Source organism: Azolla caroliniana, unplaced genomic scaffold, assembly GCF_043228905.1.
Source record: "Azolla caroliniana isolate FFs.n. ecotype wild unplaced genomic scaffold, voAzoCaro1.0.p SCAF_5, whole genome shotgun sequence".
NCBI classification, from domain to species: Eukaryota; Viridiplantae; Streptophyta; class Polypodiopsida; order Salviniales; family Salviniaceae; genus Azolla; species Azolla caroliniana.
In genome coordinates, this window is record NW_028230440.1 from 22,190,559 (window position 1) to 22,217,888 (window position 27,330).

A 27,330-nucleotide genomic window follows, 5' to 3' on the forward strand; every position below is an offset into this window, starting at 1 on the left:
ACACACACACACACAGTTCTTCCGTTGCACAGAATCATCACTGATTCTTTACATGGTATCAGAGCGCGTGGTAGCTTGATCCAAGCTCATCGCCTTTATGTGTGTTATGCCCAAGCCCACGTTCGGAAAGAACCAGCTAATCGTTGTAGGAGCATTCTGCATAGTTCGTATCAAAGAGAAGAAGAAGAAGAAGTTCGACAATGAACACTCATATGGGAAACGCTCTTCCTACCTAGAAGCTCGAAAGAATCAACTTTACATCTTGGGAGTACAAGATGCACCAATACCTTGTTGGCCAAGGTTATTGGAGCTATGTCGAGGGAGCACACGAAAATCAACCCAACCTAGCACATGCCGACTACCCAGTTTGGGAGCAAGCGGCGAGTCATGTGTTGTATGGCCTTGCATCATGTGCCCATGAGCACATGCTCACCTACATCCGAGAGGCCAAAACGCCGAAGGAGGCGTGGGGGAACCTCAAGAAGATCTTCGTGGCTAACACGGCCGCAAGAAAGCTTCAACTCCTTCTCTTTGTAATTGTTGGTCATTCTTGCTTCCTTGTAATACAATTTTCTATTTTCTATAATCTTGAGCTCTCTCTCTCTCTCTCTCTCTCTCTCTCTCTCTCGACACACACACACACACACAGTTCTTCCGCTGCACAGAATCATCACTGATTCTTTACATGGTATCAGAGCGCGTGGTAGCTTGATCCAAGCTCATCGCCTTTATGTGTGTTATGCCCAAGCCCACGTTCGGAAAGAACCAGCTAATCGTTGTAGGAGCATTCTGCATAGTTCGTATCAAAGAGAAGAAGAAGAAGAAGTTCGACAATGAACACTCATATGGGAAACGCTCTTCCTACCTAGAAGCTCGAAAGAATCAACTTTGCATCTTGGGAGTACAAGATGCACCAATACCTTGTTGGCCAAGGTTATTGGAGCTATGTCGAGGGAGCACACGAAAATCAACCCAACCTAGCACATGCCGACTACCCAGTTTGGGAGCAAGCGGCGAGTCATGTGTTGTATGGCCTTGCATCATGTGCCCATGAGCACATGCTCACCTACATCCGAGAGGCCAAAACGTCGAAGGAGGCATGGGGGAACCTCAAGAAGATCTTCGTGGCTAACACGGCCACAAGAAAGCTTCAACTCCGTCAAGAGTTGAATGGTATACAACAAAGGGACATGTCAATCGACATCTACACCTTGAAGATCAAGGAATTGTTTGATGCCCTCAAGTGGATCAATGTTAGCATTGACGACAATTGTTGAGAATCAAGCTCAACTTGGTCTAGTGTGTGAACTCACCTTGAGAATGAATAGACACTCCAACAGTCAAGAGTCACCATTAAGTCACCACTTTGTATTCTAGCATTTAGTATGAGTCATAGAATCATATTCTATGACACATAACTTATGAGCTTTCACATTCCCCATGCTCCATGAGTCTTGTAGTTAATGATGAGAGAGGGTGACTATATAAAGCACCCTCCTCCCACCTTGTATGATGTTGAGTCTTTCTCCTTTGTTAATACAATCTACCTTGCGTATACTCTCTCTCTCTCTCTCTCTCACACACACACACACATACGCACATAACACACATCTATTCCGCTTCACAAGAATCCATCTCTTGATTCTTTATATGGTATCAGAGCGATTTGGTAGCTCGATCTAGCTCATTCGCCTCATCATGATCGTGTGTTGTGCTCTACGCCGACGACCAAGAACCGGCTCATCGCTATCGTAGCTTTGCTACATAGCTCGCATTCGAAGAGAGAAGAAGAAGAAGAAGAAGAATCGACATAATGAATTCTCAAATGGGGAGCGCTCTCCCTACCGAGAAGTTGGATCGAAACAACTTTGCATCTTGGGAGTACAAGATGCACCAATATCTTGTCAGACAAGGCTATTGGAGCTACATCAAAGGAGCGCATGAAGACTGACCCGCCGAAGCGCCTCCCGGATACGCGACATGGGAGCAAGCCGTAAGCCGGGTGATGTATTGCTTGGAGACATGTGTTCACGATCACATGCTTGGCTACATTCGCGAAGCCAAGACGCCGAAGGAGGCATGGGAAAATCTACGAAAGATTTTCGCGGCGAACACAACCGCAAGAAGGCTTCAACTCCGCCAAGAGTTGAACAACATTCAACAAAGGGACGTGTCCATTACGACATACCCCTCGAAGATCAAGGAGCTTTGCGATTCGCTCGGCTCAATAAGCGTAAATATCGATGATGATGAGATATCATAGCTCTATGTCGGAGTCGGCTTTCGTGCTTTTCGCGAACATGGCGGATTTTATCTCGTGTGAATCGAGAATGAACATCCAACCCTCTCTTCTTCCGCGTGCGATGATTCGGCCTTCTTTTTCGATGAAGCACCCTTCTTGGTCGAATTGTACTTGCATCCCTTGCTCAACCATTTGGCCGACCGAGACCAAATTCTTCGTGATGGTGGGAACATGCAAGACATTTTTAATGTATGTTTGCTTACCTCTTTCGCCAAACGGAACATTGCCGATGTGCCGGATCAGGTGCGTAGTGTCATCTCCGGTTTCAACATAACCGGGTCGCTCCGGCTCTCGAAGTTCGAGAAACCATTCTTTATGGGATGTCATATGGTTTGAGGCTCCGGAGTCAACAAACCATACGTCCTCCGGATTGAGGGCACTAGTTGAGGTAGAGGTCGACATAGAGTTTGCTCTACGTTTTATCATGAACATACCGCCACGGTCGGAGTTGCATGCATACATTCCGCCACAATCTTCCTTGTCGGAGTTGTTCCCGTACATTCCGCTATACTCTTCGTAGTCGGAATTGTGCGCGTAATTCATGAGTTGTCGGCTTGTGGAAGCCGATTCACGCATCTTCTTTCGACACTCTTCTTCGTAGTGGTTGAGCTTTCGGCAATATCCGCATTCGGTTGCGTTTTGACGGCTTGGGCCGGAGTGGAAGCTCCCCCTTCTTGCGAAGGTTCCTCATTGGCTTTCGTTTTGCGGCCGAAATTGGGAGTTGTTGTCGTAGGTCAGACCTCGTCCGCCTTGTCCTTGGCCGAATCGGCCTCTCGATCATCCGCGTCCTCTTCCTCCGTTCGAGTGCGTGTAGAGCATGTGGCCTTCCGACTCATTGCTCCTTGTACGCACGTGGTTTTCTTCGACCAATAGCATTGATTGGAGCTCGAAGAAGGAGGGAGATTTCTCTCGTGCTAGAACGGCGGTTCGCATCGTGCCGAACCGTGGTGCGAGGCCGCCGAGGCATATTTGATCGGCCACATCAATCTCAACAAACTCAAAGCAATGAAATCAAAAGGAGTCGCCATCAGACTCCCGACATTCAAAGAGAAGGAGATTGAAGGTGTATGCGAACCGTGCCAATTCGGCAAGCAACACCGACACCCATTCCCGAAAGAGCGGAATGTGAGCAAAGGTCTACTCGACGTAGTCCATTCGACATATGGGGACCGGCATAGACGACTACATTCCGCGGATGCCGATACTACGTGCTCTTCATCGACGACTTCTCTAGGCACACTTGGATCTATCCGATGCGGCAAAAGGGCGAAGTGTTTGGACACTTCCAAAAATTCAAGAATAAAGTCGAGAAAGCCACGGGCCGACATGTACGATGTCTCCGATCGGATGGCGGCAAGGAGTACTTCTCGGACGATTTCACGGCGTATCTCCGAAAGGAAGGAATTCGGCGAGAATTCACTTGCCGACACACTCCGCAACAAAACGGGTAGCCGACCGCAAAAATCGGCACATCCTCGAAGTAGCGCGGGCCATGATGAACGAGAAGCATATACCCAAGTTATATTGGGCCGAAGCTGCAAATACGGTCGTCTACCTAATGAACCGGTGCACAACATCCGGCGTGCACGAGGTCACTCCGCACGAAAAATACTTCGGAAAGAAGCTGGACTTATCGCACATCCGCATATTTGGCGCAATAGCGTATGTGCACATCCCCGACGAGAAGCGTCAAAAGCTTGACCCGAAGTCAGAGAAATGTATCCTCGTAGGATACTCACTGGACCAAAAGGGGTACAAGTGCTACAACCCCTCAACTCGAAAATCTCGAGTAAGTCGAGACGTCGTTTTTGACGAGTCCGCATCCTGGTACGCACCAGAGACAACTTCGACTCCGACTCCGCTGGACCCGGAATCCACCGAACAAGAGATAGAGGATGAAGATTGCCTTACGTGCATGTTCGAAGAAAGTCTGATCACGACCCGACTGAGCGGACCACAAGAGCCTTTGAGCAATCAAAGCACATCACGGCCTAGCCCGAAGATGGACAAAGGCAAGGCGAAAATGGCGGAATACGCAGACGATCACTTCGACGACAATGAGTCGACTCACTCACTCGACAGTGAGTTCGGTAGTTTCGAGGTACCAATCGGAGCTAAGAAAGCCCTCATCTCTGCAAATGAAAAGCTTCGCCGATCCGACCTCCCTTTACTGCGACAACATGAGCAGTATCTATCTGGCTCGAAACCCGGTGTTCCACGCGCGGACAAAGCACATCGAAGTGCACTGTCACTTTATCTGAGAGCACGTTCTAGCTGGCGATGTCGACCTACAACACATTAGCACAAATCTTCAAACGGCCGACATATTCACTAAAGCCTTAGGAGCCGACAAGATGTGGCAATTCATGATCAATCTTTGATTAACGATCCTTGACCTGCCAAGCTTGAGGGGGAGTACTGAAGATATTATGCAATAACGTGTGGATTCCGCAAACCGCGCACATTACGCAATAACATGTGGATTATGCAACCACGCAACGAAGCCGCGAAGAGTCGATCTACCGCGCAAATCCACGAAGAAAGACGCAAGCCGAAGCACAGCCTTCGCAACTACGCACAACGCAAGCTAGAGATCTCGGATTGTCGATCCCTGACCTGCCAAGCTTGAGGGGGAGTACTGAAGATATTATGCAATAATGCGTGGATTCCGCAAACTGCGCACATTACGCAATAACATGTGGATTACGCAACCACGCAACGAAGCCACGAAGAGTCGATCTACCGCGCAAAGCCGCGAAGAAAGACGCAAGCCAAAGCACAACCTTCGCAACTACGCACAACGCGAGTCGATGCGGACTTCGGAACGTGAGTCGAAGCGGATTTCGGATACCGTTTGAAATCGACCCGACTTGAGCTTGAGGGGGCGTGTTGAGAATCAAGCTCAACTTGGTCTAGTGTGTGAACTCACCTTGAGAATGAATAGACACTCCAACAGTCAAGAGTCACCATTAAGTCACCACTTTGTATTCTAGCATTTAGTATGAGTCATAGAATCATATTCTATGACACATAACTTATGAGCTTTCACATTTCCCATGCTCCATGAGTCTTGTAGTTAATGATGAGAGAGGGTGACTATATAAAGCACCCTCCTCCCACCTTGTATGATGTTGAGTCTTTCTCCTTTGTTAATACAATCTACCTTGCGTATACTCTCTCTCTCTCTCTCTCTCTCTCTCTCTCTCTCTCTCTCTCTCTCTCTCTCTCTCTCACACACACACACACACACACATACGCACATAACACACATCTATTCCGCTTCACAAGAATCCATCTCTTGATTCTTTACAACAATAAAATGGTACAGATTTGCCTCGGAGGCTTAACACCTAAGTTCGGAGTCATTCGGTCAACAATCCTCGCAAGGGAAAATCCTCCCTCCTTCGATTTCTAGTCGATGTTTCTGGTCGAGGAGAATCATGTTTGAACAAAAAGCAATGTGCAAGAAGGACAAATACTCTATTTGAACTTCGATGGAGGAAGAGGACAAGGTCATGGAAGAAGAGGTTGATTCAGCCAAAGCCAACACAACCAAGAGCAACCCCGAGAACATAATTTGTACTACCGACCAGACGTTTCGAACGCGCGAGGCGGAGCGTTTGGAAGAAGGGGGAGCAATCATGTTGGACCCATCCGACAAAACAATCCTGCCCAATGAAGACACTGTGGTAAATTCAGCCACTATGCAGCAAAGTGTCGGAAAAAGAAGAGTGAGTCAGCCTCCACAAGCCAACAACTCACAAACTACACTTCCAACTCCAACTACGACAATCGCGGCGGAATGTTTGTGATGAGGCATAGCGCGAACTCGATGACAACCTCCAACCCGACCAACACCTCCAAACCAAAAGATGTATGGTTTGTCGACTCAAGCGCATCCAACCACATGACGTCTCATGAGGATTGGTTCCGAGATCTACAAAAGCCCAAATGGCCCAGCTATGTGGAAACTGGGAATGACACAATCCACCCCATTTAGCATGTTGGCAATGTCCCATTTGGGGAAGAAGGCAACCAAGCCTACATTAAGAATGGTCTACATGCTCCTACAATAACAAAGAACTTGGTCTCACTTGGCCAGATAGTCAAACAAGGCATGCAAGTCTGCGTCAACGATGGAGGATGCTTCATCAAAAAAGAAGGTTGACTTATCGTTCACGGTCAGAGAGAAGGTCAGATGTTCATCCTCGACTCTCACGAGATGAAATCGGAAATGTATGCCAAGGGCCAGAAAGCCAACGCCGACATAGAGTTGTGGCACAAGAGGATAGGCCACATCAACCTCCAAAAGCTCAAAGGAATGCAGTTGAAAGGAAGCGTCGTCGGACTCCCGACTTTCACCAAAAAGGGATTGTATGCGTGTGCAAAGCTTGTTAATTCGCAAATAGCACTGACAACCATTCCCAAAGGAGAGGAACGTTGTCATGAAAAATCCGTCATTATGTGTGGATTGTGAGGCGGAACTGCAGGGGTCTGTCCTAGACCTGAAGGATTCGAAGTTTGTACTAGCTTTAGTGAGAAAGTATTTAAGATAGATTGAGGGAGATTGATATGGAGAGAGAGAGATTGAGATAAAGATTGAACACTTGCCTTTAGATTTGAGAGACAAGATACATCACCATTAGGATAACTTGATTTATTCTTATTATTTGTACTAATTTCTTCCCAATTTTTTCATTAGCCCCATCTTGCTTGACCTCCATTCTTTTATAGATCCCCCCATGCATATGATGCATGGGAGGGTGCAAGACATGCACGTAATGCATGAAATGCATGCGATGCATGTTTGCCATGTCACTCATCCAAGCTCTCATGTATGAGATTTTACATATGAAAAGTACAATGATAAAAGTATGACTCTAAAGTCATGACTTAGCTTAGTGGTAAGTCATGTGGCTCTTATGTAGGAGGTGCAAGTTTCAAATTCTTACTTACACCCCCGTAAACACAAAATTTTACAAGGCTTTAGTCTTGTATTTACAAATGTTTAACTGCATATTACACCTTCAGTAGACCTCCAATGAACTGATGGAACCGTTAGACAATTTTGTTCGTTTCACACCGAAAAATCTTCAAGACACCGTGCGTCGCGATCAACCTATTCGACCGATCCGTCTGTCGGTCCCGACCAGTTCGATCCGCATCCGATCCGCATTCCATCCGGTCCGTTCTGGTTTCGTCGTCGTCCACCCGTTCCGGTTCCGGTTCCGTCGTTGACTGTCCGGTCCAGTTCTTCAAAACCATTACAAGTAGTTAAGCCACATCCATCCATCCGAATAGTTTAGCCCAAGTCACCTTGAACATTTTGTGCTTCACACATAGACAAAAAGTAATAAGTTTTGGCTCTGCTTATATACTGTAGGATCCTGATTTGTCCTATCTATGTGGGATATCTCATACATTTGTTTTTCTCTTCTTCTTCTCAAACTTCACACTCACATAACTTGACATTTAGTTGTTTGTTTCAAATGTAGTAAAGTACATTTGGAAGCTCTTGAAGACGTCCATCTTTTCGTACCAAGATATTAAACTAATAATAAAATAGTATCTTCACTATTATTGTTTCATATTGTGTGTGAAGAACCACACTTGATTTTGTACATTCCATGCAATTTTCACACCGTTGCCGAAAATCTTCACGACAACGTAAGCAAAGGGATCTTGGATGTAACATTTAGGTGTATGGGGACGAGCCCAAATGGAAACATTCGGTGGTTGTTGGTACTACGTAATGTTCATTGACTACTTCTCCAGACATACTTGGATTTATCGCATGTGTCAGAAAAGTGAAGTGTTCTTGCACTTCTAGAAATTCAAGAATGAAGTCGAAAGGGCAACCAACAGTCATGTATGATGCCTTCGATCGACGGCGGCAAACAGTACTTCTCTGACGCCTTTACCGCATACCTTTGATAAGAAGGAATCCAACGGGAGTTTACTTGCTGACACACACCTCAACGGAACAGAGTAGCTGAACGCAAGAACCAACACATACTCAAGGTGGCAAGGGAACGAGAAACATTTGTCAAAATCATATTGGGTAGAAGCGGCGAATACGGAAATCAATTTGATGAATCGTTTCACAACATCAGGAGTGCACGATGTTACCCTCTATGAAAAGTTATATAGGAAGAAACCGGATCTATCCCACGTCAGGATATTCGGTTCAATAGCATATGTACATATTCCCGACGAGAAGCAATAGAAACTCGATCCCAAGTCGGAGAAATGTATACTCGTAGGGTCCTCGCTCGAGCAAAAAGGGTATAAGTGCTTCAACCCTTCCACCAAGAAGGTACGAGTGAGTAGGGATGTAGTATTCAACGAGTCGGCATCCTGGTATATAGTTGAATCATCCCTATCCGACACAGTCGAAACCGAGTTCGACACAGATGCAAAGGAGGTTGATCAACCGAGGCCCATATCAGAGGAAACTCCAATCTCAACCAAGTTGAGTGGACCACAAGAGCCTCCAAGCGACCAAAGCACGTCCCGACCAAGTCCGAAGACGGATACCAAAGGTAAGGCCAAAATTCCTGAGATGGAAATGAATTGACTCACTCACACGACAGTGAGCATGGTAGAGTAGATGTGCCCATCATGAGAACACCAGGAGCACCATGTAGCTCCACCCGAGAAAAGAACGTAGTCAGTCGATTCAACTACAACGACTACATGGCATATCATTATGCATTCATGATGAAGGTGGCCACAATCCGAGAACTAGAAAGCTTTTCTGAAGTCGCAAATGGGTCGAAGTGATGAATGAGGAGATGCAAGCACTCTCCAAGAACGAGACATGGGATCTCGTCCCTTCTTCACACCACCAAAAGACAATTGGATGATGTCGGTGGATCTTCAAAGTGAAGCACAACATCCACAACATTGTCAATCGGTGCAAGGCCCGACTTGTGGCGAAGGGCTATGCACAAACACACGGTGTCGATTACGAAGAGACCTTTGCCCCGGTGGCAAAGATGACTACAATTCGAACTGTGATCACGATTGCAGCATCAAAAGGGTGGCACCTCCACCAAATGGACGTGAAGAACGCCTTCCTCCAAGGCGAGCTAGAAGAGGAGGTGTACATGATACAGCCGCCTAAATTCGGGTCAATTACGCATCTGACTGTTGTCTACTGACTCAAAAAGCCTCTCTACGGTCTCAAGCAAGCATCGAGAGCATGGCATTCGAAGATAACACAATATCTTTACCAAATCGGAGTTCGAATGTCCAAGTCCGACAATTCTCTATTCATTCAGAATGACTCCAAAGGATAGTTATTGATCATAATTTATGTGGACGATCTAGTCATTGGAGGAGAGCACCTCGGGGACATCCAACATACCAAAAGCCTACTCTCCAGCTGATTCAAAATGAAAGACATGAAGGAGATTCATTATTTTTTACAAATAGAAGTAATTCGGACTCTTGACGGCATCATGTTTTCTCAAAGGCATTATATCCTCAATCTTCTCTACAAGTTTGGGATGACACAATGTAAGCCTGTCACTACCCCTCTTGATTGAAATCTAAAGCTAGATGTTGATTCAGGCAGAAGAGGGTGTGAGCCGACGCTCTATCATTAGCTAGTCGAAAGCCTCATCTACCTCGCAATTTCCCAACTCGACTGAGTTACCCGGTCGGCCTCCTTAGCCAGTTCATGCAAAATTTGCGAGACATCCATCTCGATTGTGCTAAGCGAGTGCTAAGGTATGTGAGTGGAACGATGGACTTCGACATCCTCTACAAATTGGCCACACCGATACGACTCGAAGGGTACACCAATGCTGATTGGGCCGACTACGAAGGCGACAGATGATCAACCTCAGGGTTCATCTTCTCCCTCGACAGCAGAGTCATCTCCTAGAGCAGCAAAAAGCAGCCGACAGTCGCACTATTGAGCATTGAAGCCGAATACAGGGGTGCGGCCGTCGCCACATGTGAAGCTGTTTGGCTCAAGAGAATCTTGAAGGATTTGGGTGTTCCCATCAAGGATCTGATTCTCGTCTACTACGACAACATGAGCAGTATTCACCTTGTTGGGAACCCAATCTTCCACGCTCGGACTAAGCACATTGAGGTGCACTACCATTTCATCCGAGAACATTTCCTGGCCGGATATATCAACCTACAGCACATAAGTACGACCCTACACACGACCGACATCTTCATGAAGGCACTCGGAGTCAACAACCTGCAGTAGTTCACGATGAACCTAGGTCTTTTGACCGTCAACCATCCGAGCTTGAGGGGGAGCCGAACTCGGAGTCGAGCCGACCTAAAGACCAATCTGAACCCAACCATCCAACGACCGAAATTTGTGTTTGAAGGGGCATGTTGAGAATCAAACTCAACTTCCTATGTGTGGGAACACACTCTAGGATACTCAACCTCCTTGTATAGTAACTAGTGTGTCATAGAAGTTAATATCCTACGACACATATTCTTTAAGTAGTTAAGACTCGACCTCTTTCCCAAGAGGTGCGTCTAGTGAGAGAATCTAGAGACAAGGTGACTACATAAGCACCTTCTCCGTCTCTTTGTAGCTGTCGGTCATTCTTGTTTCCCTGTAATACATGCAATTTTCTATTTTTTTATAAACTTGAGCTCTCTCTCTCTCTCTCTCTCTCTCTCTCTCTCTCTCTCTACACACACATACACAATTCTTCCGCTGCATAGAATCATCGCCGATTCTTTATAGATATATTACCATTTTGTTTTAATAACAAACAAATTAAGGTGAAGGATGGAACTCACGACCACAAACCGATGTCGACCACAACCTCTTCACTTTCCCTACTATGCAGAAAGCTACCAATGAAGAGAAACATATCATTTACATGGCGAAGTGAGGCCTAGCCCATGCCAAGGATCAAACTTGGAATCTCTCATAGAGAGAGAGAGAGAGAGAGAGAGAGAGAGAGACACACACACACACACACAGAGGCCAATATTGATCATGAGGTTGGAGTACATAAAATTTCTTGATGAATGTCTTTTGAAGCATTAAGTCTCCATGTGTGAAGAAGACATGCATACGAGCTCAACTTTCTAGATAGTCTCTCAAGTGTGACAAGTAAGTTATCAACCCCTCTTAATATGAGATCATTTTCACGAATTGCATGATATGTTGACCATGTAAAAAGAAAGTGATATTCATCCTATGCGAGACATTTTTCACATACCTTGTCTTTATATTTTATGCATTTTGATTCCATAATGCAACTTCAATACCTAGCTTGTATGATTGAGAGTGGAAAAGTGTAAGGGTTGGATGAGCCTTAATTCTCATGTTAGTAATGAGATAAGGTTAAATACAATCAATAAGCATTATTGCATAATATTGAACCTATCATTCAAGGTTGATATTTGTAATGTAATATTTACTTTTGGAGGTGTGAAAGCAAGCTACAACATAACAAAAAATGTACTCATGCTTTTGGCTCAAAATAAAATGGCAACTTTGTATTTAGTTAGTATTGATCAAATGTAAAATTTGACATTTAGAAAAGAAAAATCTTTAAGGGAGTGGAGTGGAGATACTACAAAGGCCATTAAAGAAACAAAATGGGGGAAAATGGTTTAATGATTATGTTACCATTTTGGGGCCAATATAACCTCACACTAGTAAAAGTGTACACATATTACCATTTTTAACTTTTCTTTCCTTTTCACTTTGTGCATGCAATAAGTGTTGTCTTCAGCAAACCAGTTTATGGTTTATATAGGGTTTCTCTATGCATTTGTGGTTTTACATTTATATAGGATTTTTCCAGTGTCCTTTCTCTTTCTCTTTGAATTAAGGGTATATTTAATAAGGGCATTTCTCACATGGTTTAAGATTTAGGGTCTCAATCATTTCTCTTTATATGGAAGGTTTAATGCATCACATTTTTCATCTCCTCTAGGGTTTTGGACATGCCTTTCTCAAGGGTTTATCAACACAGTGCATTTCTTTCTCAACTTGTCATAAAAGACGTTAACTCTTACCATTCCACTTTACTCCATGGAACTTTCAAAGGAGAGAATACTTATATTCATAAGTTGTTCCAAAAGCCATCTCTTTATGAAAAGAAGTATTTCTTTACTCAACTAGATATACTTCTAGCATCTTCCAACTTCTTCTTTGGTTGTTCCATTAACCTTTCCTCATGAATAACTACAAAAATTGCATTGCATGACTTCAAAGTTTTAAAAGATCTTTGACCCTCCACCTTTTGAACCATGTTTTTATGTCAAAAACACAATTGGTTGAGAGAATTTTGATATTATGAATCGTTTGTAGCTTACATCCAACGTTCCAAGCAACATGTGGTAATCTAGGATTTAGCAGATTTATTCTTTTGTAATGTATCCATTTACTGTGTAGTATCAACATCTTTATGGGTTGAACACCTATTTCCAAGACCATAACTTGATAGGAGGTGGTGGATTCAACTCTCAATTGTCTCTTGGAAAACATATTTTGAATATTCTTAATTTCTACATTACCATCATCTTTGCTTTATCAACAATCATAGTTTGTCCACTACTTAGCCAAAAAGCTTCTAACACTCCATGTAAATGTTGCATAACATCAACATCATATGAAAAGAGAACCACATCTTCAATATATAAAAACAATACTATAGGTCCTTGCATAAGTTTTTGAGGATCTCATCCTTCTTCTCTAGCAACCCTATTCACCACCTCTTCGTCTTTTTTCAATGCAAAAACCAATAAGTGTGGGTGATAGTGGGAACCTTGATTAACCTCAATGTTACTTAAAAAACTTTATGAGAATCCATTGTCTATTTTTAGTTGGCATTTAAATTGCTCATATAATCATGCAATAGCAACTTAATACGCTAACTCTGCGCCAATTTCCACCATTCTATTCCAAAGGTCACTTCGTGATACTACATCAAAAGCTTTTTTGAAATCAACAAAACAACAATAGAATGTTTTTCCTTCTAGTCAATTTTTCCATAATTACTCTTAATGTAACCAAATGATCTATAATTGAGTGTTTTGGTCTAAAAGCTAATTGGCTAAGTGTTTCATTGTTTCTACCTTCAACATATGTATACAATTTGCCTTTTGCTCCATGATAGTGCTACACAAATTCGCAATAGTTTAGCTGATGGTGATTGAGAGGGTTATCTAATACTTTCTTCTTATATCTTGTTTTGAATATTGACTTAATCCAATTCATGAGTCAACCAACTTACTAAACCTTGTTTAACAACTTGTTTTAAAATAGTCATTGTCCAATAATGAGTACATGGCCTTGTCCATTTTATTGTGTGTGTGAGAGAGAACAATGTTTTTCTTTTGCTTTTTGCTTTTGGGGTGGCGATAACCCGCATTTAATGACTGGATCTATGATAGCCATTACCCATTAGCTAGTACATGGCCTTGTTCATTTTAGTTGAGAGGGAGAGAACAATTTTGTTTTTTTTGTCTTTTTGTGTGTGTGTGTGTGTGTGTGTGTGTGTGTGTGTGTGTGTGTGAGGAGGGGGATAAAAGTGGAGTGTATCCCTAGAGGGTCCCTATTATTATTATGAAGAATGGCAATGCCATGAATAGCCCAATATTCTCTATATCATAAGAACGATTAAATAGTTTCTTCCAATCATTCAACTTTTTTCCTATGCAATGGACATTAAATTGCATCCCATTGAAAGATTACATACTTGATATAGAGTTTAGGAAACCCTTCATCGCACATTTGTTTCCCTTGTGTGTATGTGTGTGTGCGTGCATGTGTGTTTGGGGGGAGGGAGGGATCTTATAAATTTTATGTATTATGAACCCAATTTCATTTCAACAAAAATGAGAAAATGTAAGAAGGCTAATTTTGATAGATACCTTTGCGATTCATCCCTTTCAATATTTCTACCTTGCGTAACATTGCGTTTGCTCTTCATTTATCTATGAGCCAATGAATATATGATTTCCTCGATATATAAGCATTTCCTTATGATCAAATAGTGCCGAAGTCGATGTTTTTTTTTTTTCAAAATGAAGCTACTTTCCCATTAGTTAGGAAGGATTATTACATAGAGAGTCTACAAGGAGACTTATACACACATCGGGGAGTCTTCCTCCGATCAAGTAAAAGAAGATCAGCCTCTAAACATCTTATCATCCTCCATAACATCATTCCTTTGGATCACGTTTTGTGGGTCTTTATTTACTTTGAAGGAAGCAAAGGTGTTTGGTATTATGTGTTTGTTCCGTTTAGTCTTTCTATGACAACATTATTTGTGTTTGTTTATTCACCCCAACTAATGTTTTTCTTTTGCCCAAGGTCAAGATGTTGTTGCAAACGTCATTCATGAATTCACATGAAAAATGACATCTCTTATATAAATCTGAGTGGCATATCCATCTAGGTAACTTTGGTCGACATTAAAAACCTATAAAGTATAGTGTCCTTAATAATAAAAAGGACTAACAATGAGGGCAAGGATGTTTTATGCCTTGCTTGTTGATCACGTGGAAAAAGATTAATATCTAATCATTTTTTAGGTTTGTGGTTGTGTTATCATAACATTTTTTGATGAGACAAAGTTTTAAATAATAATTTTCCATTATTTTCAATCTCGTGAATCCTTATGGAATTTTTGGTACAAAGTTAAGATTAGTAACATAAAATGCTTGTCATTATCATGTTCTAATACCAAATCCCATACCCCAAGTTAAATATAATCTCAATGAAGAAACTATATGATGATGACTGAACCCGAGGGAAGTATTCTGCAATTAAATTCGAAATAGTTCCTATGGAAACGTCTCATACATGCGCTTTGCAATATGAGGTTGCAGGCGAATGTATGAGAAAAAGAGAAGTTTGTTTTTTATGGAGATTAAAAAGAGGCTTACACTTTTTAGAGGTGTGATCATGGGCACACTAGGAATTAGATCCGGTTTTGTGGCTTACAATTAAAGGTTGCACAAAAAAGCCATACAAGTTACTTTCACTTACATGAGATGATGATATCAACTTACAAAATGGTTAAAACTATAGCAGATACCTATAATGTAAACTCAAAGATCCTTAAAGCACATATACATTGTAAAAAATCAACAACGGGGAGGATAAGGAACCAAATTCAGGTGTGTGTGTGTGTGTGTGTGTGTACTCTCATAACAAATGTGATCTCTACATGAATAAAGAATTGTCGAATCAACAAACGCCATCAAGCTCCATTATTAGCACATGTCTACAACTAGCATACAACATTACACAAATCACAAGTCATTAATGACAATCAATATGGTCATGTTTGGTAACTTATACACTTCTTAGTACATTAGGATAGTCACTAAACAATATCAAAGAATATAACTTATCATTAGAAGTTCATTACATAATATAGTGTTTATACATGATTGCTACAAACATAAAATGGAACTTGAACTTCTCCTTACATAGACTAGAAAATCACTAGAAAAAGGAAATGGAAGTAGTAATGTGCATGTATAGCAAGCAAACTTTGTGGTTGATAAAGATTAGTTTCAATTGTTGAAGTTTGGAGACACATTTCCTTGTTACTCATTACAGATAATGGGTTATGAGAGGTGCTTGAGCTAATATGTTGTTAAAAAATACAATTTTATGTGAATTGCTTCCAAAATCATTAACCATATAGATTGATAACTTTGAGCAATATCATATTGTGTAAATCATGTTGTCAACGATAACAAGGACTGTCTCCTTCATACTGCAATCATCAATGTCATGATTTATAGGACATAATAATATTTAGGAGCACAATATCCAAAGGTGTTTGACCTATTTGGTAAAATTGTTGGATTTCACATAATGACATGCGTGAATTTGTTCACTATAGATTGTGTCAACAACTTATCATTAGCTAATGCGTGTCTACACCTGAATGAGTCTCTTGTATTAGTGGCGTAAACATAAGAGGTATAGTTGGGAGCATGTAAGTGTGTTGAAGCTAAGGGTAACTATGCCAGACATGATGTAGTTTTTTACGGTTATTACTAAAGTATGAAAGATGGGAAACATCCACTACATGTGGCATTATATGATATGATTCACATCATAGTACGAAGTGCTCTTCATCCTTGCTCGACCGTTCACACCTACATTTGATACTAGTGTAAAAAAGGTACTAATCATATGGAGTTTATGAAGGATTTATATTTGTTCAACTCTCAAGAGTTAATTATTTAAATAATAATAATTGCATCATATACGTAGACTTCCTTTACTTCTAGTAAACCAAGATTCGTTCGATATAAATGATATCCCAAAAATTGTTTGATATGATCAACATCATTTGACCCGACTTTAACAAGCATGACCAATAACAATTATTGAAAGTCGCAAGACTTTGGGATACCAATGATCAATTATTGGAAGCTTGTTAGTTAAAACTCTTGAGTTAACGCGCATATTTGTTTTAAGGGAAGAATATATGATAGATTAGTCAACATGATTGTACATTGCATAATGAAGACATACACAAACCAATTAGTCAACTCAATGGCTAGTTAGCAAACTCGAAGCTTCACCGAAGAACAATCAAAGAAGAGAAATAATTACATTGTCATGATTGCCTAGAGGGCCTCTTACCTAGCAGAGGACCCATTACTCAATCAATGTCACGCGCGCACCTCCACTTCCCAAAAGGACCCATTACTCGAAACAAAAAGGTTGCGAGAAAAAGGAAGAGCAGTTACCACGAGGCTAAAAGTCATATGCTTAAAAATGTCTTGCATAATCAATTTTAAGATAAAGGCCAAACGGATGGGATGCCGAGTGTCAAGAACTCGAACTCTAGGACACCTCACGCGACTCGAACGTTCTCCTCATACGAAATCCATAAAAGAGTCCACATCGATAGTTTTTTTTTGTCCTTGGTGTGAATAGGTTTGTATACAGTAGTTCTATGTTGTTAAATCGCCGACAAAGTCCGATAGTTTTGTTCCGACAATGATACAACGTGCCCCTCACCCCCCCCCCCCCCCCCCCCCAAAGGCGAGGTATTGTGGATAGGTCCCCGGAGGAGACAAGATGAAGAAATTGTGACCGTTAAGCCGTTAAGCCGCGGTTTCGTGGTTCGGTTCGGTTCAAACCGAACCGTCGCCGATCGTGACACACACACAAGAAACAGGACAGGCAGAGAGAGAGAGAGAAAACAGAGAGTGAGAAACAGAGACAGACAGCGAGAGAGAAGAGAGAGACAGAGAAACAGAGAAAAGAGAGAGACAGAGAGACACAGAGACACAGAGAGAGAAGAGAGAGAGATTTGGCAGTTTCTCGTGGTCAAGTGAACTCCATCAGTCGTTAAATCCACAGCAACTTGTTAGGAGAGAGAAGAGAGAGACAGACACAGACAGAGAAACAGACACAGAGGTTAGAGAGAGAGAAGAGAGAGAAGAGAGAGAGACCCACTTTATCCATCTCCTCCCCTCACCTTGACAGGAAGTTTTCTCTTTCTTCAAGTCTCTGCAAGAGAAGAGAGAAAAAAAAGAAAGGAAAAAACAAAAGTCCTTTTAATCAGGAGCATTTTTTCCTGGCAAATCACATACAGAGAGACAGACAGACTTTTGTGACAGACAGAGATGGAGGAAGCAGAGATATAAGAGAGAAGGAACTGAGAAAGGGTTTCAATGTAGACTCACAGACACAGAGATATAAGAGAGAAGAAGAGCTCTCTCTGTAGAAGAAGAGATATATATATAGAGACTGTTTTTCCTTTCCCTTTTCCTTTCTGTTTCTATTATTTGTCTCAGAGGGAGAAAAAGAAGAAGAACAGTTTCTTTTTCTTTTTGGGTTCCTCTTTAATCTTCTTTCCTTCTTCGTCTTTGTCTCTGCTCTGTTCTTCATTCATTCTACTTCTCTCTCTCTCTCTCTCTATCTCCATAGCTAATCTTGTAACCCTTTCTCCTCATCCTTCATAATTCTATTTTCTGGATTTCCCTTTTCACTCAGGTTTTTATACCTTTCCTTCTCTCTTTTTCTTCATCTGTGTGCCCTCATCACACTATTGGTTTCTCGTTTTTCCTCTCTTTTCCTCTCATTTCTCTCTTCTTTTTTGTCGTCTTCCTTCAATTCAGTAAATGCTAAGCCCTCCAAGCTTCCATTGCTTCCTAATTTCCTTTCTTTTCCCTACCATTTTTTCATACCTCGTGATGAGCATTTCTTAGCCTCAAAGCCTCCATTGTTTAGTGATCTCGTTCTAGATCATCCCACTTTTGTACAGAAATTTGATTACAGTATAATTATTTGTATTAATTACATATATGGAGCTCACAAATGTAAAGTCCTGTGTCGGCACCTTCAGAAAAGAAGTTTATGTTGCCATAGTTTGTGCAATCTGGCTTTTCACGTCGATTCGAGCTCTTACTGATAGTCAAGATGGTATTTTTCTCATCTGAGTTTACCTACTGTGTTAGAACTACATTTGACAAACTTTTGTTTGTTTCTTCGCCATGTTTGATGGTATGTGTTGAATGCTTTAAATCTCACACTCCTGATTTCATACATTGAATCTCAGCATGTTGAATTTTGAAACTACAGTTGAATAGACTGACTGATCTTATGTGAAATGAAGTAAAACCACAATGCTTTGGTGTTCTCATGATGTTGGAAGATTGAGGCTGAAATTTGGAGGCTGGACTTGACCTTGCATGACTTTGGTGTGGGTTTCATAATTTAAAGTCTCAGAAGTATGCGTCGAGTTTCAGTTCCCAATCAATCTAGTCTTATCTAGTGGATAGGAGTAAAATAACAATGCTTCGTTTTCCTCATGATACAAAATAGTGGATAATTAAAGCTGAATTTGGGTTGCTTGACTTGGTCTTGCATGTTTGATATGGCTTTAATACTCATGAATTAAGTTTCTTTGTAATCTGATCTTAGCTCAAATGAAGTAAAGTCACAGTGCTTTTAGTTTTTCATAGTAGAAATTATTGAGATTGGATTGATACACATTTTATGAAACTTCTCCCTTCCTATTGGCTTTTGTGCCCCATGATGCAAGGATATCAACCGTTATGCATCCGATTGCTCTGGAAATGTAATAAAGTGTGTTGTTTTTCTCATAATTTGGTTTTGAATACTAGAAATTGCCTTGAACTAGCCCTCTCTTTACAGACCGGTCATGATTCCCTTATTTAATAAAAAATCTGTATTACGGTATTCATAAGCAGCACTGAAGCCACTGTGGAAGGAGATAATGCCATTCTGCAACATCCGTCTGTTGTATAGAAAGCATAAAAGAACATCCCAAACTCAAAAAAAATTAATCAAAGCTCTTGAATAGTGAAGAAAAATTATCCAAATTGACACCCTTGAAACGAGCAAGGGCTCATATTTCCTTAGAAGCCAGCAAACAACTCTCCAAATAGGAATCCCATATTGTAAACCAGCATTAACCAGCAGAAGATTTATGGTCCGCCATAGCAGTGTTTCATATATTCTGTCAAACAGGAGTTATGACTGCTGCAAGTGGGGTCGGGACCAATGTATTGTGCCCAAAGTCTAATCATACGACTAGCATACATCAACACTTACATGAAAAAGCTTATTTTGTGAGATATCTTCATCTCCTGCATGAAATGCATCTGATAAACCTTTGGTTTCCCATGTCTAGGGGTGTATTGAATTCAATAGTGTTCTTGCCCAACATGGTGCCTCCCAATCCTAAGGGGGTTATTGAAAGAAAGGTGCCGGTTGATGTGAATTGTCCACAGACTGATCATGATGCATAAGTCACATGCTTTACTTTTTCCATAGTATTGGTTGCTGAAGATGTGAAATTGGGTCTTGAATTGAATTTTGATCCCCCTTCTATGAGACGTCTCTCTTCCCATTGGCCATGTGGCCTTGGTCAGCTCCTTGAATGTGCCATGTCACTGCGTTTCTCATTTTGCAATCTTTCTGAAACATCTGGCTACCTTGATATCATGGCATCTGCCATATGTTTGTTCATCACTTATGAATCACACAAATTTCAGATCCTAATTCCTGTGCCACGTGCTCTATGCCATGTCCCAATGAAGAAAGATTCATGATGCATTTATCTCCTACCACAATATTGGAATAACACATTTTCTCATTTGCCTTTTTGATTGCAGTATATGCCTTGAATCAACTGTATACGTCATTAAATTTCTCAACATTTTTATCGAGATGGAGTCCAAGTGGAGGTGACCCATGTGCAGAATCATGGGAAGGTGTGGCATGTGCAGGGCCCAATGTTACCATCCTGTATGCCACTTGGATTTTGCCCTTGACAATATTTAAAAAAAGATCTAAACTGGGTTTCTAGTTTTTTCATGTTCTTGTTTTGTCTTGTTACAGGAACCTAACTGGCCTAAGTTTGGTAGGTGGATTGTCGCCTGCATTAGAAAATTTGACTGCCCTAATAGTCTTGTGAGTATGGTCTTAATACACACAAGGGAGCAATAATATTATTTTATTGTATTAGTTTTAAAGCTTATTACAACTTGATAATATTGATTCGTTTTAACTGTCTAGTCCCCAAAATAGAGACATTTCTTATGTATCTTAACTGACCTCCATTTTCCTAATTGGCCTTAATCACAGAGATCTCAGCAACAACTTTTTCTCAGGTGGACTTCCCGTGAACCTTCCACCATATATTCAACAACTGTAAGTGGCAGTACTGATGATGCCTAAACTGGTTGTGCTAGTTAAATGAAGCTATTAGTGGCACACAACCTGATTATGTAACTGTCTTTTCCTTTGATCTTGTAGAGATCTCTCTGAAAATCAATTTACTGGAAATATACCATTTTCTTACTCCAGCCTAAACAACTTGGATAAACTGTAAGTTGATTCGATAGGTTAAATTTTTTTGTATTTTTTTCTGATTGCTGACAAGAGAACACGAGGTAATAAATATGTGGAAAGTTATAGTCTCGTTCTAGACCCAACATATATCTGTGATTAATAGAATAAAACTTGTTGAAAAAACCCTTCTAACTCTGAACAATATAGCTAAAGGCTTTGGAACACTTATTCTAAATCTCTTATATATACAGGTACGTGAGTAATAATTTATTATCTGGGACGCTTTTGGACATGTGGGGTCAACTAGAAATGCTGGAAACCTTGTAGGTAACCTTATATGTATTGGTCCAAATAAAACAACACACTATAAAGCACAAACTGAGCAGTATTACTTGAAATTTGATTGGCATGATGTTATTAAATATGTTTTTTACTCAAACGTCTCAAATCAGGTTTAATTGTTTTTTGTAAAAATTCCTTAACTGGAGGGCATGTTTTAATGTTTTGGGTTGTGTCTATAGAGATCTGTCAAGCAATGAATTCGATGGTTCGATTCCCCAGACCTTTCAAGCATTACCAAGTCTCACTCAATTGTAAGTACATTTTCTCCTATTTGTAATATTTAGCAATATAATGCATTGTTTGTTTAGAAACTTTTGATGATATTCTCTTGCACATTACACATACCAGGTATCTACAAGAAAATCAATTTTCAGGCTCCATAAACATGCTAGCGAATCTTCCACTGACAGATTTGTGAGATCCTATGAGAAGAAAGTTGCCATATATTGGAGAATTTAAATTCTTTCTCCAAACATCAGCTGATAAAATGTTTTACTTATGTTTCTGACAGGAATGTATCAAGCAACAGGTTGACAGGATGGATTCCATCACAACTGCAGAAATTTCCTTCATCAAGGTGTGTGAAGCATACAATTGGAATTACTTAGCTCCTAGGTAATAATCATGGTTCAGATGTGGTATGTTGTTTTGTGAGAGTGGGCTGTGTTGTATGAATGTAGCTTTGCAGGAAATTCGTTCAATACATTTCCTGCTCCTCCACCACCACCTCCTCATTTGAGCCCCCCACCTCCATCAGCTCCACCAAACTCTACGAATGGTCTAGAGAAAACTTCTCCAACAAGTAGACAGACACCAGAATCTCAAGGTTACTTGACAGTTGGAAAACGGATAGGAATCGCAGCAGCTAGCCTCTTAGGATTTATGGTCTTCTTGCTTATCATTGCTTTCTTTGTCTCAAGAAGGCGTCATAAACGAAAGGAAGAGAAATATGATCCTGAAAAGTCCTGGCACAGCACCTTCACTTCTTCTTGGAAAGGTGCATTCAATCCATCCAAACTAGATGAAAGCAATGAATATGTATACACCTTTATGTATAATTATACATGGACATTCACATACACATGCACATACACATGGACATGGACATTCACATACACATACACATACCCATACGCATACCCATACCCATACCCATACGCATACACATACACATACACATACACATACACATACACATACACATACACATACGCATACGCATACGCATACACATACACATACGCATACGCATACACATACACATACGCATACGCATACACATAATACACATACGCATACGCATACGCATAATACACATACGCATACGCATATGCAGCATACGCATACACATACCCATACACATACACATACACATACACATACACATCCACATCCACATCCACATCCACATACACATACACATACACATGCACATGCACATGCACATGCACATGCACATGCACATGCACATGCACATGCACATGCACATACACATACACATACACATACACATACACATACACATACTCATACACATACACATACACATACACATACATACACACATACGCATACGCATACACATACACATACCCATACACATACACATATGCATACACATACCCATACCCATACGCATACACATTCACATACACATACACATACACATACATGCTGTATAATTTATCCATGTAATTATCATTATAGTATTAACATTGTACATTTTATGACAGGTGACCGTAAACAACCTTTTGTTCCGGTTCAAGACCAGACAGAAGAATCAAGGAAAGTGGTAAAGCCACCACCAAAAGCCAAAACACTGGAGTTTTCTGCATTGAAGCCGCCTCCATTGCCTTTTGAAGACTTCAAGCCTGAAAATAGTCAAGACTACACTCGAGACAACAGATCACCAGAATTTTCTGTCTTGAGGCCTCCCCCCTTACCTTTTGAAAGTTTTAAGCTTGGGAACAGTGAAGAGTCTACCCCTAGAGCTGCAAATATTGCACGAAAGATATCAATCGAGGCACAAGAGTTCACTATTGCAGAGTTACAAGTAGCAACTCAGAGCTTTGCTGAAGAGAACCTTATTGGTGAAGGGGTGGATGCTAAAGTCTATAAGGCTAAGATTGCAGATGGAAATGTATGTGTCGATTTCAATGTGATCCAAATTCTCTTTCCCTCACACCTTTTAAAGAAAATAAATGGTTCGTTATATATTGGTGAAGTGAAGAACCACAAAAAAATGTATACAAGGGAGGAATCAGCAGGTCATTATATATATCTTAAGACCAGAATATGCAAAGAAGAGGGCATATATATCCTCCTTGATACACATTACAAGTACATAAAGTTTGCCTGATGGAAAATTTGCGAAAGTCTGATATAGGTTGCAGGTAAGTTGATCATAATGGAATTGGTTGTGTGATAAGTCTGACCCATGCAAAAAAGACTGTTAATGCCTGAAGACCCCAAGTCATACTGGACTTATATGAGCTGGAAATGGTAGTTGTAGATAATGATTGACCTCCAGTAAAGTGGGTTATTGTGGACAATCCCCAAAGCAGATTGTAATGATCATAAAACATCTGTTTTAAGTCACATATGCCTGAGGGTATTCTGAATAATTGGCTCTAGTGGCATACTGCTTTGTCATGGATAAATTTGACCTTCAAGGGATGCTAAAACCCTTACGAAGGCATGCAAAAGAAAATTCATTAGATGTTAGATACAAAGGTAAAGGTCTAATTAATGTGTCAATAAAAGGTGATTTCAGTTTTTCTTGAAAATCTGAAGTGCCCTTCTAGATCTATTCATTTATGGTATAAACACCATAATCATATTGTTTTTGTTTGTAAATTGGGAAATCAATGTTCCCTTGTGTGTGTGCGTATGCATATGTTTGATAATATTACACATAACCTTTGGCTTGTTTCGTTATGATCAGTTTGCAGTTGTGAAGAAGCTCAATTATTCTATTAACAGAGTAAGTGATGAGGACTTTCTTGACTTTGTATGGAAAGTATCACATCTCCGGCATCCAAGTATAGTAAGACTCCTCGGATATTGCATCGAACATGGAGAACGTCTTCTTGTATATGAATTTGTGGGCAATGGAACTCTTTATGAAAGCTTGCATTCAGATTTAGGAGGGAATACGAAGTTACCATGGAAAACCCGTGTAAAGATTGCCCTAGGGGTTGCCAAGGCTTTAGAGTTAAGTATTTTTTGATTTTTTTTTGATATCATCAGAAGGATGTCATGTTTATTTCAAACTCGCATATTTTTTTTAGTTGATAATGGTCTGAAGGATTGTTCCACATGCTTGTTATGTTTTCTTGCCAGATACTTGCATGAAGAATGCAAACCACCTGTTATCCATGGCAACTTGACATCAACCAATATTCTCCTTGATGAAGATCTTCTTCCTCATCTCTCTGACTGTGGACTTGTGACTGAAAATGTATGAACATATCTATTGATAGAAAATAAATTAGCTTCTTTGGATAAGCCTCCACATGCTCACTAATATGGGGATTTATGAGAAGTTAATAATGACTTGAGGTTTGACCTATTCTTCTTTACTCCAATTTTTTACTTGTTACTTTTGTTAGGGTTCCTCCAAGCGGTTTGTCTATAATGCCCCTGAATTTTTGTCACCTGAGGCTGACAAGGAAGCGATTGATACATATAATTTTGGAGTCGTTATGTTGGAATTATTGACAGGGCGTAAAAAAGTAGACAGGTACTGTTTTGCAAAACTTATATTACTTGCAACCTGGAAATTCAAATATTTTTGGTAAAATATTGCAATCTCATACTTGGTGATATTCCCGATATACTTTTAGAGCAAGACCTAGGTCAGAGCAATGTCTATTGAGATGGGCAGTCCCACAATTGCATGATATCAATGCACTCGAAAAAATGGTTGATCCAGCTATCGAAGGAATGCATGCTAAGAGATCTGTGTCTAGATTCGCCGACATCATACATCGGTGTGTCCTGGTACGAAATATTGATCATTTCTGGATTTCTTTTTCAAGTTTTGACCAAGATATATAATATACCAACCAACTAATCACCGACCAGAATATTGTTAATATCTGTATTTTTTGCAGTTTTTGCTTAAGTTCTACTTTTTACCAAATGGAAATTGGTACATTCACAGTTTTTTCCGTATTTTCACAGTTTCTTTTTTTTGAGTTCAGAAATATGATTATTTGCACTACAAATGATAGCCAGATTCCATCCCCCCAAAAAACTGTGAAAATACGGAAAAAACTGTGAATTTACCAATTTCCCAAATTTAATATATATTTGCAAAATAAAACTATTACCAATCAAGAAATTATGCTTCGGCCAGTCTCTAACTTAATGTGTATGTAGAGATTGATATTGACTAATCATCAGTTAGCAAAATATTTGATAATATGTGGAAATTATCAAGTTTTTCTTAAGCTCCAATATATGTATATCACCTAATTACCTCACAAAATATTGGTAATTTTTTGATTGCTTCATGTTTTCCTGAAGCTCTCCTTCTCATTTGTATCTATTTTGATATAAACAGAATCATCTAGCAGAAAATCATTCATATTTTGATTTATGAAGTTTTTCTCAAGTTCCAATTTTGTTTCTTTTCATATTGTTTTTGTAATAGACGGGGCCAGAATTTAAGCCTTCAATGTCGGCGGTGAGACAAGACTTGGAGCGTCTGCTGGAATGTGATGATGATGTTTAATTGAGGTAAAGAGCTATGGTGGAGCGATGAAAGCGTGATTCATTCATAAAGATTTGTAATTCAAGGTTGTAGCTTCAACCTTTAGTAGCACTTTTACTAGGTTGAATCTACAACCTCGACTTTACTTTTGCTTCTGAATCGATCAGTTACCTGCCGATCGAGTTATGACTGAATTGGAATCCCATTGACACATCAGTTGGAAATCAGCAAGGCGTCAGATGTTTGTTTCAATCCAATTCTTATAGTATGTGGAGATTTTGGCATCACAATCTCAGAGTAAGTAGATATACTCAAAATTGGAAGAATCATTCTTTTCCTAAGTGCAACAATTGCGGGTTTTCGCTTTAATACTACAAAGAGAGGGATACCCATGTTGAAAAATGTTTTTGAGTTAAAGTATGCTAGAGTGAAAAGCATTATGTATTAATACCTACATAGAATGGAAAAAACCCACATCATATACCGAATTCCTTTTATTGAAGAAGATAAGCCCTCAACTGTTAAGCCTAAGGATGCAATTAACAAGTGGATACTGGTCGTTTTATTGATACGATCAACAAAGTGTCCATTTTGACTGTTGTAGAATTGGGAACAATTTCCTTAGATCGCATTCAATCGAGTACTCTCGCACTATAAATTTTAATGAAATGCACACATTCAAAACCCTTGCTCAATTTTTTGTATTGAATATAATCTTAAATAAAAATGTAATTTGATTTTTAATATAAAGGTCATTTGAGCTTGCAATAATTGACCAACTTGTGTTTTTAAGTGTGACCAACAACAAGCCTTCCAAGTAAATTGGTGATCAAACTTTATTGGGGTTTGGTGTTATTACCCACATGAAGCATTTTTTGTTGATGGATCTAGATAATCGTTGATTTGGAGTAACGTTTAATTTAGAGGAATATCACACATCAGCATGAGTAGAGGTGCAATGCGTTGGAAAAAAAAACGATGTTAGTACATAACAATCAACAATCACCAATATATGATTTTACCAATCTAATGAAATACTTTTTGCATCGGATTTGCTATCATAACAGAATTGGAATAATCTAAAGATGTTGGATATGTCATAGATTGTTATTAGATTATAAATACAACAATTCTAGGAAGTTTAAATATATTCATGATCAAGTTTCA

The 27,330-nt window shown here is 40.1% G+C and overlaps 1 protein-coding gene across 1 annotated transcript; it reads left to right on the plus strand.

Moving 5' to 3' along the window:
* Positions 1–18,088: 18,088 nt before the first annotated feature.
* Positions 18,089–26,847, plus strand: LOC147864457 (protein STRUBBELIG-RECEPTOR FAMILY 8-like). The gene is made up of 16 exons (XM_087320302.1): positions 18,089–18,707; positions 20,426–20,558; positions 20,652–20,723; positions 20,898–20,963; positions 21,069–21,140; positions 21,356–21,427; positions 21,626–21,697; positions 21,795–21,860; positions 21,958–22,023; positions 22,127–22,443; positions 23,180–23,586; positions 24,391–24,659; positions 24,789–24,906; positions 25,058–25,188; positions 25,292–25,448; positions 26,104–26,847. The coding sequence occupies exons 1-16, from the start codon at positions 18,590–18,592 to the stop codon at positions 26,182–26,184; spliced, it is 2,217 nt and encodes a 738-aa protein (XP_087176428.1). The 5' UTR covers positions 18,089–18,589; the 3' UTR covers positions 26,185–26,847.
* The last annotated feature ends 483 nt before the right edge of the window (positions 26,848–27,330 follow it).